At 53.2% G+C, this 12,156-nt stretch overlaps 2 protein-coding genes, 1 pseudogene and 1 gene segment (V, D, J or C); 2 read left to right on the forward strand and 2 right to left on the reverse strand.

Annotated features, from left to right (window-relative positions):
• The window catches only part of LOC118258223 (feather keratin Cos1-1/Cos1-3/Cos2-1), a 40,047-nt gene that overhangs the window by 19,237 nt on the left and 8,654 nt on the right, over positions 1-12,156 (forward strand). The window lies entirely within an intron of this gene.
• Positions 170-4,299, reverse strand: LOC118258270 (uncharacterized). 2 transcript variants are annotated; one of them, XM_050715495.1, is made up of 3 exons: positions 2,946-2,975; positions 2,799-2,863; positions 170-2,024 (listed from the first exon to the last, which is right to left on the reverse strand). In XM_050715495.1, exons 1-3 carry the CDS (start codon positions 2,954-2,956, stop codon positions 1,486-1,488), a joined length of 615 nt encoding a protein of 204 aa, XP_050571452.1. In that variant the 5' UTR covers positions 2,957-2,975; the 3' UTR covers positions 170-1,485. The 2 variants fall into 2 exon arrangements, with proteins under 2 accessions (XP_050571452.1, XP_050571451.1); XM_050715494.1 differs by lacking the exon at positions 2,799-2,863 and adding an exon at positions 3,996-4,299 and having other exon boundaries at positions 204-2,024; positions 2,908-2,979.
• Positions 6,346-7,292, reverse strand: LOC118258271 (T cell receptor alpha variable 36/delta variable 7-like). The segment is given in 2 exon segments: positions 6,346-6,689; positions 7,187-7,292. Coding segments are annotated over 2 exon segments (390 nt in total).
• Positions 10,294-11,246, forward strand: LOC118258221 (feather keratin Cos2-3-like; annotated as a pseudogene).

Consider the following 12,156-nt stretch of genomic DNA (forward strand, 5'->3'; position numbering starts at 1 on the left):
GCCCTCTCTCCCTCACACTCTACTTCCGTATAGACAGCCATACAAACAGCTGTCCATCCTTCTCCAGGCATCCATCCACCCACTCTTCACTTCATGACCCTCCTGGAAGTGAGCTACAAATTACAGTCTTTCATTAGAAATATTAGCGTCTTATTTTTATTTTTTATTTCATCTTTGAAAAGAAATATTAATTTTTTTTCATTGCTAGTGAAAGATTTCTTTGTTTCCCACAGTGCTGTATTACGGAAAATAATTTTCTGCGTAAAAGAAGCTCCCAACCCATAAAAATTCCAGCCAGACAACAGAAATACTGCTCTACACTATCATCAGTATCAACCCAGTGATTGTTTTTTCAATCAAAGTGAAGAGAAATTAAGCTTCAGAATGTTGCAAAAGAAACAAAAAAAATGAAATTTTAGAAGTATTTTTATTCTCTACATATCCCAGTTCAGCTTTTTCTGAACAGGTTCGTGGAATGCTCAGAAGAAGATGATGAGAAAGAAGTTTTAAATGTTTTCCTTAATGGAACATTTTTATTCCAATATTAATTGCATCATTCCGATTCTCAACCTGGAATTTAACAGCTGTTAGATCAGCTCCAGCCATGTTCCCAGGCAAGAACAGGAGGGAAGGCATTGTTCCTGCAGAGGTGTTCAATGTGTCCAGAGAATCCTTGGGGCAATGATCCCGGGGGTAGATCAGACCCCTGCTGAGACAAGGCTGAGCCTGGTGCTGCCTTCCCCGAGAGCACAGAGGAAAGAGGGCCCATGGCTGCCCCCTGCTGGGAGCTGCCTGGGCCAAGCTTTTCTTTCTCCGGGTTGCTTTGCTTCTTGCTCTCGCAAGCAGACAAAAGAGTGTCCTCAAGTCTGAGGACATCAAAACACCACATTCAGCATGCTTTGTGAGATGGAGGAAGCTTCATCAGCACAGCCTCGTTTCTCCTGCCAGGTCTCGGCATTTGCAGCCTGCAGGACACCCAGCTTGTCCCAGACATGCAATGCCCCACTGCCGCAGGAGCTGGTCATTATGACACTGCTCCCTGTGCAGGGGCTGAGGATGATCACACATGCCTCCAGCTCCCCTGAGGAGACGTCAACGAACTCAGTGGGCTGTAGGTCTTCATTTATCTCTTGCTCTGATTGCTTACTGTGATGAACATGGAGAGCTCTTGGGCCTTTGGCACTAAGGGCTGCTCTATTTGTTCTGTCCCTTAGGCACAGGCTTTGGACACGAACTGGCTGAAGGTCTGGAGAAAACCTGGTGGCTGGGATGCAAATCCAGTTTATTGACTGACTCATTGAAGAGAGAGAAGAAGCCCTGCAAATCTCTGTCAGGACTACTTCTAGGGGTCTCTGGGCTGGGCTGGCCAGGGCTCGAAGCAAGCTGCTTTATCATGGGCTGGCAGGTTTACTCACCCTGGGGCTGAGGGGCTGAGAGCAATCCCCCAGGGGAGTCTTATTTCCCAGCAGGCTCTGCCCTATTCTGTCAGCCCGCGAAGGGAGGAAAGTAGAGCCCTGCGGTCCAGGTCAGCCAGTCAGGGTCAGCCCTCTCTGCACAGCCACAGACACCAGCCCCGTTTGGGAAAGAGGATCTGGCTGTCAGATCTTGGAGTGCACAGGGGAAGCAGCGCAGCCAGGGGAGAGCTGAGGGCCCCATCCCAGAGCTCTGCCTTGCACAGACACATCCCCTCCCCATCCGGGGTTGTTGCTCAGCCAGGGCAGCTCCCTGCACCAGGGTGTCACTCACAGCACAGAGGTACAAGGCGCTGTCAGAGAGCTCAACTTCCTTCAGCCGCAGAACACTGTGTTTCCCGTCAGTGTTCAGCTCCGTGGTGAAACGGTCCTTCTGCTTGGTGCCCTTTCCTGCTTGAGAAGAAATCAGCTGAGGGGCTTGTCCCTTCTTCTGCCAGAACAACGCATCTAAGAAGTTGGAGCTCTGGTATGTGCAATTGGTCTGGAAGGTGTTTCCCTGCTCCACGGTGACTTGTCCTTCTTGCTGGGTGACGGACACCTGTCCCATGGTTTCTGGAAGAAAGAGAAGGTCAGCAGCTCTGTGGGGAAATCTCCAGGCAGCCAAACAGGAGTGAATTCAGACCTGTGGGAGATAAGTCTCCCTGTCCTTTACTGGGCTGAAAGGTTCCTGAGGCCGGGGCACAGCAAGGTGTTTTGGGGACAGAGCTCAGAGCTCTCTGGCCAGAGTGGACCCTGTGAGAGCTGTGCTGTGTGCCTGCTCCTCCTGCCTGCTCTCCTTCTGCCCAGAGGACCAGGGCACAGCCTGTCATGCCTGGCTTTGTGTGCTGGGTCCAGCATCCCTCCAGCAGGTTGAGGCGCCCATGCAGCTACTGGGAAAAGGTTCAACCTGCTTCCTCACCCCTGTCATCTCAGGGGCCTCTAAGTCCCACCAATATAAACAAGGCTGAGGTGAGTGGTGGCAGGAGGGAGCCCTGGCTGTGCAGACAAGCAGGAGGACATTGGAGGCCATGGCAGGAACACATCAGGCAGAAGACAGACTGGACACCCTGGTAATGTCCATGGGAGGAGAGCTTTAATGTCCCTGTATCCACCTGGACACAATCCGGCTGTTTCTATAGGAAAGGGAGAAATGAGGGACTGCAGAAACCGATGAAATCTTCTCTGGTGACAGTAGGTGGACCAGAAGAGAGAGGCAGAAAAGAGATGGAATGAAAGGACGAGAGAAGCAGGAGAGATCTCTTCTGCATCTCCTATTTCCAAATTTCGAAGAATAACAGCATCTTGAGAGAACCAGTCCAAGAACCAGAAATGGGAGCCAACACTTACCAACATTTTCCCTGTGATTCAAGAGTTGGTCCCCACATAAACATGGTAAGGCTGATGAGGGCTTCCTGGGGAAAGAAGATTTATGTCTTGATTAAAAGCCAGCACTTACCCAGCAGTTGCCCCAGGAAGGCAGTGAGGACGAGATACCCGCGGTGCATGCTGAGACCGACCCTCCTGTTTGCTGCGGGAGAGAGAGTCAGCAAAGCACCTCCCAGCCCCGAAAGAACAGAGCTGCCGGAAATGACTCTGCTGGGGGAACAAGGGGAGATTCAGTGACGAGAAATGTTCTGGTCTGACTGTGCCCCAAATGCTCCCTGGGGTTTCTCCCTCCTCCAGCAGGAGCAACCATTGAGGATTGTCACAGTCAGGGGTCCTGGGAACTCTGGGGGCCACATCATGGGAAGGGGCTGCTCTCGTCTCCTCTCCCAGAGGGGTCCTCACCTCCCCAGCTACAACTGCCTTCTCTTCTGCACACGCACTGCTTGGCCATGGCTGATGTCAGGGCAGTCTTCCCCACTGAGCTTGTTCTTTTTACCCTGGGGTCCTCTGCTCCATGAGGATGTTCCTATTTCCTGTGTGAGGAGAAGACACCTCGATTTCTCTCCCACCCAGAAAGAAGGGAGGATCCATGCTACTGCAGCAGCCCAGGGTTTCTGGCTGTGTCCTGTTCTGGTGGGATAACATAGCTTTTGCAAGAGGAACGGGGCTCCAGCGGGGTGTGGGATGCCACAAGCCCAGAGGGGACAAGGACCACCTGTTCCATAGGGTAAAGGGTGGGGAGTCAGCAGGGAAAAGGATGTGGGTTCAGTGGGTCACATGCACTCACACCGATGGGCCACAGGGGGCACCCACCCACGGTCACAGCCCCTGGCAGTCTCTGCTTCCCTGATGCTCGGGCCCCCTCTATCACCACCCCTAACACCTTGACTGGCTTGGCAGCACCTGGCTAGTTGTGTTGTCTTCCCCCATACCTCCCTCAGCACACCTCAAACATGGAGCTCTCAGACATCCAAAGGAATGATACTCCAAGCCCTGCAGACCCCAACTGTTCCTTTCATACCCCCCAGGCAGTGTGAACTTTCTCCCTCTCTCCAAAAACATTTACCGCGAAGCAGTGAATCCACTTCACTGCCTGTGGTGGCCCGATACAGAAGGAGATTGTTCATGGAGAAGTTTGGGATCCGCATGGCAGCTCACCTGAGGAGCCACAGAGCTCTGCTGTGCTGCCCAGCGCTGTGCTGTCCACATCCTTTGGCACATGGTAGTGAGCATGTGGCGAGTCTGTAGGAGTGAAGCAACGTGTTGTTTGATGAACAGAGTTGTCCATTTCTAAGAAGAATCACACAAAATCCCAGAAAATCTCCAAAGATAAGAATGCCAGTGAATCTCAGCAGGAGCAGGATCTGCAGCGTGTGCCTTGCCCTGACAAGTGGTCTGTCTTATGTTCCTTTGGTGAACTCCACCGCAACCTTTCTCTCTCACTCCCCCTGCTCAGAAGAACAAGGGGAGAAGAAAGAAATTTGATATAAGGGAAAAGTAAGAGAGAAAAATAAGCAAGGGCCCCACGGAAGCACAGAGAGAAAAGAAAATTATTCTCTACTTCCCCTCATGATTGGCCATCTCCTGGGAAGCAGGGCCTCAATACTCATAGCGGTCGTTTGGGAGGACAGATGTCTTCATAATGAGAGCTCCCCCCTTTCCTTCCCCTTTCCCAACTTTAATTGCTGAGTGTGACATCACATGGCATGGAATATCCCCTTGGTTGGTTTAGGTCAGCTGCCCTGGCAATGTCTCCTCCCTCCTCTTGCCCACCCTCCACTTCCTGGCTTTGGAGGGGTTGGAGAAAGTGTCTTGATGCTGTGCCAGCACTGCTCCATAATTGCCCAAACATTGGTGTGATGGCAGTGGAGTTCTAGCTCCAAGTGCAGAGCACAGCACTCTAGGGGCTGCTGTGGGGAACGTTAATTCTGTCCCAGGCAGTCCCAGTACAGCTCCATAACTCAGGGTTCCCAGCATCAGAAAAAAACTTTGCCTATGCTATTCCCTTTTTCTTTCTTGTGTTACCTCCAACTAATGGTATTTTAATCAGTACTGGAAGGCCACTCTTGTCCATCTACATTCACAATCCACCCTCAAGAAAAGCAATTAAAGTCACAATTTCTAGTTCGAATTTTTCATGTTCCAGACTGTGGACATTGCCCTGTGTTCTTTTACTTGTTCAAGAAGAGTTCGGCTCCATTTGGCTCTTGAATATATCACCTAGCAACGCAATATGAATAGACAGCTGAAAAACAAAGATTACGAGTATTCTAATGTGAACTCACCGTGTACTATCCTAAGTACAAGAGTAAAAAATCACAGCCCCTGTGCTGGGAGACTCCGGCCCAACAAGGGACCCTTCCTCTCTGAGGATGCGCAGAATGATTCTGTCATGGCAGCACTGTGCTAATCATGTAACCATTTGGAGGGGTGGGGATTGTACAAACATGCAAATGTATTGAGAAGGGGTTTTATGAAAGCTGAACGGAAAGTCTTAAGGGCTGCCAGGTTTGTGGGAAACCACCAGGTACCCAGACTTGCACTATTCTGAAATAAACAATCTCTTGACTTGTGTGTGGATTGGCTCATAGTACACCGGCTAACAAATCTGGACTTTTTCCCTGGTTGTGTCTCCTCCCACCTTCATCTGCACCTCCAGCCTCCTTGGTGGAGGGTAGTGTGAGAAGCTGAAAAGTCCTCGACTTCGTCTAAGCACTGCTCTGCAACAGCCAAAACATCTGCATCTTTGGCTGATAATTCCCTTTTCAACCTTCTGTTTTCTTCCTCTAAACTTCCAGCCCATTCCTTCTCAATTTTCCACGTTGCAGCTAACAACCAGCACACTCCTTCCTTCCTTTTGTCTTTCCTTACCATACACGCATCTTTGCATTTATTAAATTCATTCCCTGAGGCATTTGGATTGTGGTGTATTGACCTTAGCCATTCCTGCTTTGCATCTTGCCATCCATTTCCAAGAAAACCCTTCCCCAGTGTGGCCCATTTATCAAGGGAACCATTCATTATTCTAACAGAAGGATCCTGCTGACTACACCCAGGTCTGTCTCCCAACAGGGCACTGGCAGGTTCTTTAGGGATCCTTGGCAGAAGGAGGACTGGCCACAGGTTGTGGTTATAACTAGAGATTTATTATTACATAAGAAATTACTAGAAATACTAAAAATTACTAAAAAATCCTAAAACTTACTACAAATAAATTACTAGTTGAGTTACTAGATGGATAACACTAATGCCCTTTCTCACCACAATGGTGGGTGTCTGCCACATGCTGGGGCCAGTGAGAGGGAGAGACAAGGGGGCAGGGGTGCACATTAACAGCCCCCTTCCACATTATGGATATTTGCCTTACTGTTGGTTATGCTAACCACACTGCCAGGCATCAGGAGCAGGGGCTGCCACTCACACCTGGCTCACCACAAGCCCCACGTGTCCTTGCTGGGCAGGCTCAGCTCAGAGCTCCATGCAAACTGTGATGAGAGGGAGCTGCTCCTCACAGCACCCGCACCTTCCTGTATAAAGCTGCATGCTGCAGGCACCAGTGTGGGCTCAGTGCACACAGGTAGACAGCGCTGTCCTGGAGCTTGGCATCTTGCACGTGGAGAAGCACCTGGGAGTTCTCCATGGAGAGCACAGAGGAGATCCTCCCGGAATGCACATGAGGCTTGAACTTGCTCACCTGCAGCAAGAACTGAGGGGACTGGGTCAGGCGCTGCTGATACCAGAAGATGTAGGGAGCAGAGCTGCTGGTGGAGAAATTGCAGTGCAGAGTAGCGTTGTGTCCCACCTGGATGGCAGTTTCTTGCGCAAACTGCAGCACAGAGTCCTGTGCATGACCTGCAAAGGCAGAACTGCATTTCAGCACTGCTTGAAGGTCTATCTGTTCTCCCCTTCTCTCTCCTGTGTCTCCCATTTCACCAACTTGCTCATTGTCTCCTCTCTCCATCTCCCTTTTCACGGGCTGTAAAATGCTGAGCTAAGTACACATGCACTCTTCTTTCTGCAGATGCTGCTTAATTCCCATACCCAAGTCTGTCAGCTTACCGACTTCTTAGCAGTACCTCACCAGGCTTTGAGTCCATACATACCTATCAACAATGCATGTAAGAATGCTAGGCATCTGCAAAGGAAACTGTGCAGATGCTCATTCATCCCTGTACACTCATTGCCCCTGACATCTTTCAGACCGTCTCCTGTACTGGTCTTCAGCCCCTGCTCTCCCTACAGAAAACACTTGCAGTTCTTCCAGGGAGGCAGGACTCCAATTTCCCCCCTCCAGAAATGATGGGATGCCATCTTGCCCCTAGCTTGCTCTCCTGAATGTCACATCTCACCAAAGTCTGACAGTGCCATCAAGGCTGCCAGAAAAAGCAGGACCATGTCACGCTCTCGCCTTCACAGGGTGCCCACAGAGTGCCTGGAAAGAGGGAGCTCAAGCTTGCGAGTTCACCTCCCCCTCTGCCAGCTCAAAGCAGCCTCTGAACCTCAGCACAAAGGGTGGAGCAAAGCTCGCCCCCTGCTGCTCCTTGGGGCACACCTCTGCCACAGCAAGGCTCTCAAGAGGGGGATGGACCAGTGGTTAAAGCAGTCAGAAAGGAATCCAGCCAATCTTTGCTGTGCCCCAGGTTCCCCATTGCCAGTCACAGGTTTTCCAGCACTGTGAGCTTCACACTTGTGCAGTTAGCTCACAGCTGCAGGCCTGTGAAGGCTGGGACATTTCACTTGGTCAGCGGTAAGGCAAAAGGACACCAACATGGCCTACCGCGTGCTTCCCTCTTTTTGCCCCTTCTGGCAGGTGGGCAGCCCCAGCAAGGGGCAAGTGTCCCCAGTGGCCTCCCGCTGCCATCCTGAACCCGGCCAGACACAGAGGCCTGCACCCAGCTCTGCTGTCAATGCAGATGGGATTGCCTCCCCCCCCTCCACCCAACCTCCTCAGGAGAGCCACACTCTCCCTCTGGCAGGGAAGGACGCCCCACCACAGCCCTCTGCTCAGCAGTCAGCACCTCTGCACACACACACAGGAGTGAATCCTGCTCCAAGGGCAGACCTTCAACAGCGCTGACTAGTGCAGCAAACTCCTCAACGACTCAGTCCTTTGGCAAGATCCAAGGTTCCAAAAGGTGTCACTAGAGGCAGTGTCCAGCACAGACATTTGTTGCATTGCCAGGACGTCATCTCAGCGCCAGAGGTGCTGCATTTGGGCTTGGGACAAAGCCTGTACAACAAGCTCCTGAAACGTGACCTCTGCAGAAAACGGAGGAAACCCAACGTGGCTGTTCTGATGCTCCCCCGGGCCCGTGCTGTTTAACTCCAGGCCCTGCAAGGGGACTTCCAAGCACCGGCAGCGCCCCCACGTGCCTCCGGCTGTGGCTGTGCCCCCGCCTCGCCCCCGCCCCACCTGCCCGGCCCCACACACTGCGGGGCACCCCCTGACCCCCCCAGCTCCGCAGGCCCTTGGCTGCCTCTGCTGCAAGGGCGCGCTGCTGCCTCGTGTGTGGCTGGGTGCCTCCTGCACCCAAAACCCTTTCCTGAGGCTCTGCTTCCTCGGCAGCCAGCCCCCAGCCCGCATTACTCTGGGGGTGCTTCCTGCCCAAGAGGAAAATCCTTTTCTTTGCTCCTTTGCACCATCCTGAGGCTCTGGTCAGCCCCCTTCTCCAGCCTTCCTGCATTCTCCGAAGCCCCCTTGTGACCTACGCTGTCACCACCTGTGTGCCCCGGTTGGGGACCATGCACAAACTGGCCAAGGGTGGCCTCCTTCCTGACTGCTCGTGGCCTTAATGAAAGCATTCAGCAGGACTGGATGACTCTGGCATTGCCAGCTGCTACTCAGGCAGAAGGTGCCCGCCATGCCAAAGCTGCTGGTCAGGGCCCTGGGATGAGACACCCACTAAGCTGAGCAAACCCCTTTGCTGTGAAATCTCACACATGGAGCTGCCCCTTTGCCTTCAGGAGAACCAGCCTGACATGGGCTGGATGGGAATCTGTCCCCTCTGCGATGCATTTCTGAGACAGTGCTGGCAGGCCTTTATAGACAGGTGTGAGGAGATGGGCCTGGCTCCAGCACTGACTCCCAGGAGGACCTGGCAGTGTCCAGGGGTGGAAATCCCTCACTGACAGGCACTAGCAGGAGCCTCACAGCAGTCTGCTTCTCCTATACATCCCAAGGCGGTCGATGGACAGCCACGCTGAGGCACTCCTAACACTGTTACCCTGAATTAAACCAAGGACCCAAACTGTCCTGATACGGTCCTTGCTGAGGCCTGAATTCTGCAGTACCAGAGGGTGATTGTTGCGGCATGGGGAAAAGGAGGGCTCAAGGAGAAAGGAGCCTGTGTTTCGGTGCCTCTTCCTGGACACATCTCTGCCAGGCTGGTGCCATCTCCGTTCAGCTGCTCTCAGGCTCCTTCTGACCCTGGGAACCTGCTCCCCTGCAGGACTCATGCACACAGCAGGGGACAGTGCTGACACTGTGCACATTCCCTCGTGATATAGGGAAAACAAGGACGCACGCACGTGCTCATCTATACCTGCATGGAGTCATGCACAAATCTGTGCACCCACGTGCGTTCACACAAAGCCAGCTGCACACAGGTTGTCACAAGACAAGAGCAGATCTGTGAACACAAGCAACCAGGCCCTCAGGTGAGTGCACAAGGTGAGCCTATGAGGAGAGGTGCTATATTCTGGACCTCGTTCCCATAGCAGCTGGGCTGATGATGTGAAGCTCAAGGGCAGCCTTGGCTGCAGTGAGTGTGGAATGGTGGAATTGAGGATCCTGAGCACAGCAAGCAGGAAGCACAACAGACTTGATGCCCTGGACTTCTGGAGAGCAGACTTTGGCCCGCTCAGGCATCTGCTTGGCAGTGTACCATGATACAAAGCCCTGAAGGGGAGATGGGCCCAAGAAGGCTGGTTAATATTCAAGGATCACCTCCTCAAAGCTCAGGAGCGATGCATCCCAACAAAGACGGAGTCAGGCAAAATGCCAGGAGACCTGCGTGGATGAACATGGAGCAACTGGCTAAACTCAAACATGACAGAGAAGGCCATAGAAGGTGGGAGCAAGGACAGGTAACCTGGAAAGAATACAGAGACATTGTCTGATGAGTAAGTTAGGAGAGCTAAATCAAAGGCAGTATTTAGCCAAGGAAAGAAGCTTTGTTTCCTCTGCTCTGCCTCACTGAGACCCCACCTGGAGTGCTGTGTTCAGCTTTGGGGCCCCCAGCATGAGAAACATATAGACCTGTTAGAGTGGGTCCAGAGGAGAGCCATGAAGATGATCAGAGGGGACCCGTCCAGCACTTCCGGTGAGTCTTCTGCCCTCACTGATGCATTCCTGCCCTAGAAATCCTTGGACATTTCATGCCAGCACTCTAAAGAAACCATCGCTGCGGAATGGCCGTGGCCTAGATCTGGAAATGAAAAGGCAGCAGTGCAGGAAACCAACACACAGCCCATATCATTTGTTGGGATGGTTTGCATTCAAGACGAGCTTGTCAGAAAATTGTTACCTCTGCCAAGGGTGCCCCTGGGCCTGCGGCAATGAAGGACCAGTATAAAAGGCAGCCCAGCTCCCTGCTCTCTCCATCCAATTCTCTCGCCTCATCCTCCTTGGGTACCAGGTGAGTCTGAAGCCCTCTCTCCTCCTCTTCTGAACTAGAAGGGATCTTGCATCAATAGACGTCACATCTGATGGTGGTTCAGTGCTATGCTGGGCCTTGGAGTTCCTTGCCATGGGAGAAGGGTGGAGGGAGACGTTCTGTGTAGAGAGAGGCTGGGACATGGTGCTGAGGCAGCTTTTTGGATTACGCGCTACGGGATTGTCTCATTGGTTCAGGCTGCTCTTTGAAGGGCCCTGTCAGGACAAAGCGATGAAGACCATGAGCCTCCTGGTAGAGCCTCCACATCCACCCTCAGCAGTCATCTTGGCTCCTTTGTTTTGGGTAACAGGGCTGCTCCTCATCTACCCATGTGCTCTGCTTCCTCTCTGCCCTCTCCTCCAGGTGCATCTCCAGCCCCCAGACATGTCCTGCTACAACCAGTGCCTGCCATGCCGGCCCTGTGGCCCGACCCCGCTGGCCAGCAGCTGCAACGAGCCCTGCGTCAGGCAGTGCCAGAATTCCACCGTCGTCATTGAGCCCTCTCCTGTGGTGGTGACCCTGCCCGGCCCCATCCTCAGCTCCTTCCCGCAGAACACCGTTGTGGGATCCTCCACCTCCGCTGCCGTTGGCAGCATCCTCAGCTGTGACGGAGTCCCCATCACCTCTGGCTGCTGTGACCTCTCGGGCATTTCCAGCCGCTACTGTGGCAGAAGGTGCCTGCCCTGCTAAAGCCACTGGCCATGGCCCTGGGGTTCCAGCACGACCATGGTGCTGGACAATAGAAGGAGGAATCTTCAGGCCCTTGCTTTCAGAATGACCTTCCTCACCTCCTCTGGCAGAGATCGGCAGGAGCCAGACCAGGGGCTACCCCGAGATTTCTGAAAACATGGCCCACGTCTCTCCTTCCATCCCTCCACCTACCTCCTTCTCTCCTTTTTCTTTGTGTTCTTCTCCTCCCTTGGGTTGTGAGGCTCCTCAGATCCAGCCCTCCCGCTGTGGTAACAGCAGACACATGCCCTGCATGACCTCCGCCATGGGCTAGGGACGCTGTCTCTCGGTAGGCCCTGGAGATCCCTGCACTGAAGGGCCTCTGCTCAGAGTGACCTCCTTTTCCTATGTACACTCATTAAAGATTTCTGCATCCCAGCCTTGGCTGTAGATGTTTCTTCCCTCTGCGTATGCCCTCCTGAGCTGCCCAGGGAGAATGGTTTTGCCCTTGGTGTGTACAAGATGGGTGTTTAAGGAGCCTCTTCCCCTCTCCCAGAAGAATGGGAGGTTGTGACACGCTGCAGAGGGTCCTCTCTTGGGCACTGCCCCTTGGAGCTGAAGAAGACATCCCTGGCTTTCACAGAGCAAGGGGCAATCTACCCTTGCCTTGCAGCGTCTCTGCCCACAGCTCCCCCTGTCCTGCAGACAGAGAGCACAACCTCTTGCTGTCCTCACGGGAAAAGCTATGAGTCTGTGGGAGGCTGTGGAGGCTGGGCACCCTGCAGGCTCTTAGGAACGGGCTTCCTCTTGCTCAGGACAGTGCTGTGCTGGGTAAGCAGGTGGGGACAGAAGATGGATGGCACATGTGGGGAATGGGTGGACTAAGTGCAGGGATGCCCAACCGCTTCTACTCCACCTTCATCTCCCCTCTTTTGCCCCACCACGGGGCTATGGCCAGCACACATGGGCATGTGCGGCAGGAACATATGTCCCAT

This window comes from Cygnus atratus, chromosome 25 (assembly GCF_013377495.2).
Source record: "Cygnus atratus isolate AKBS03 ecotype Queensland, Australia chromosome 25, CAtr_DNAZoo_HiC_assembly, whole genome shotgun sequence".
In the NCBI taxonomy this organism is placed as follows: domain Eukaryota; kingdom Metazoa; phylum Chordata; class Aves; order Anseriformes; family Anatidae; genus Cygnus; species Cygnus atratus.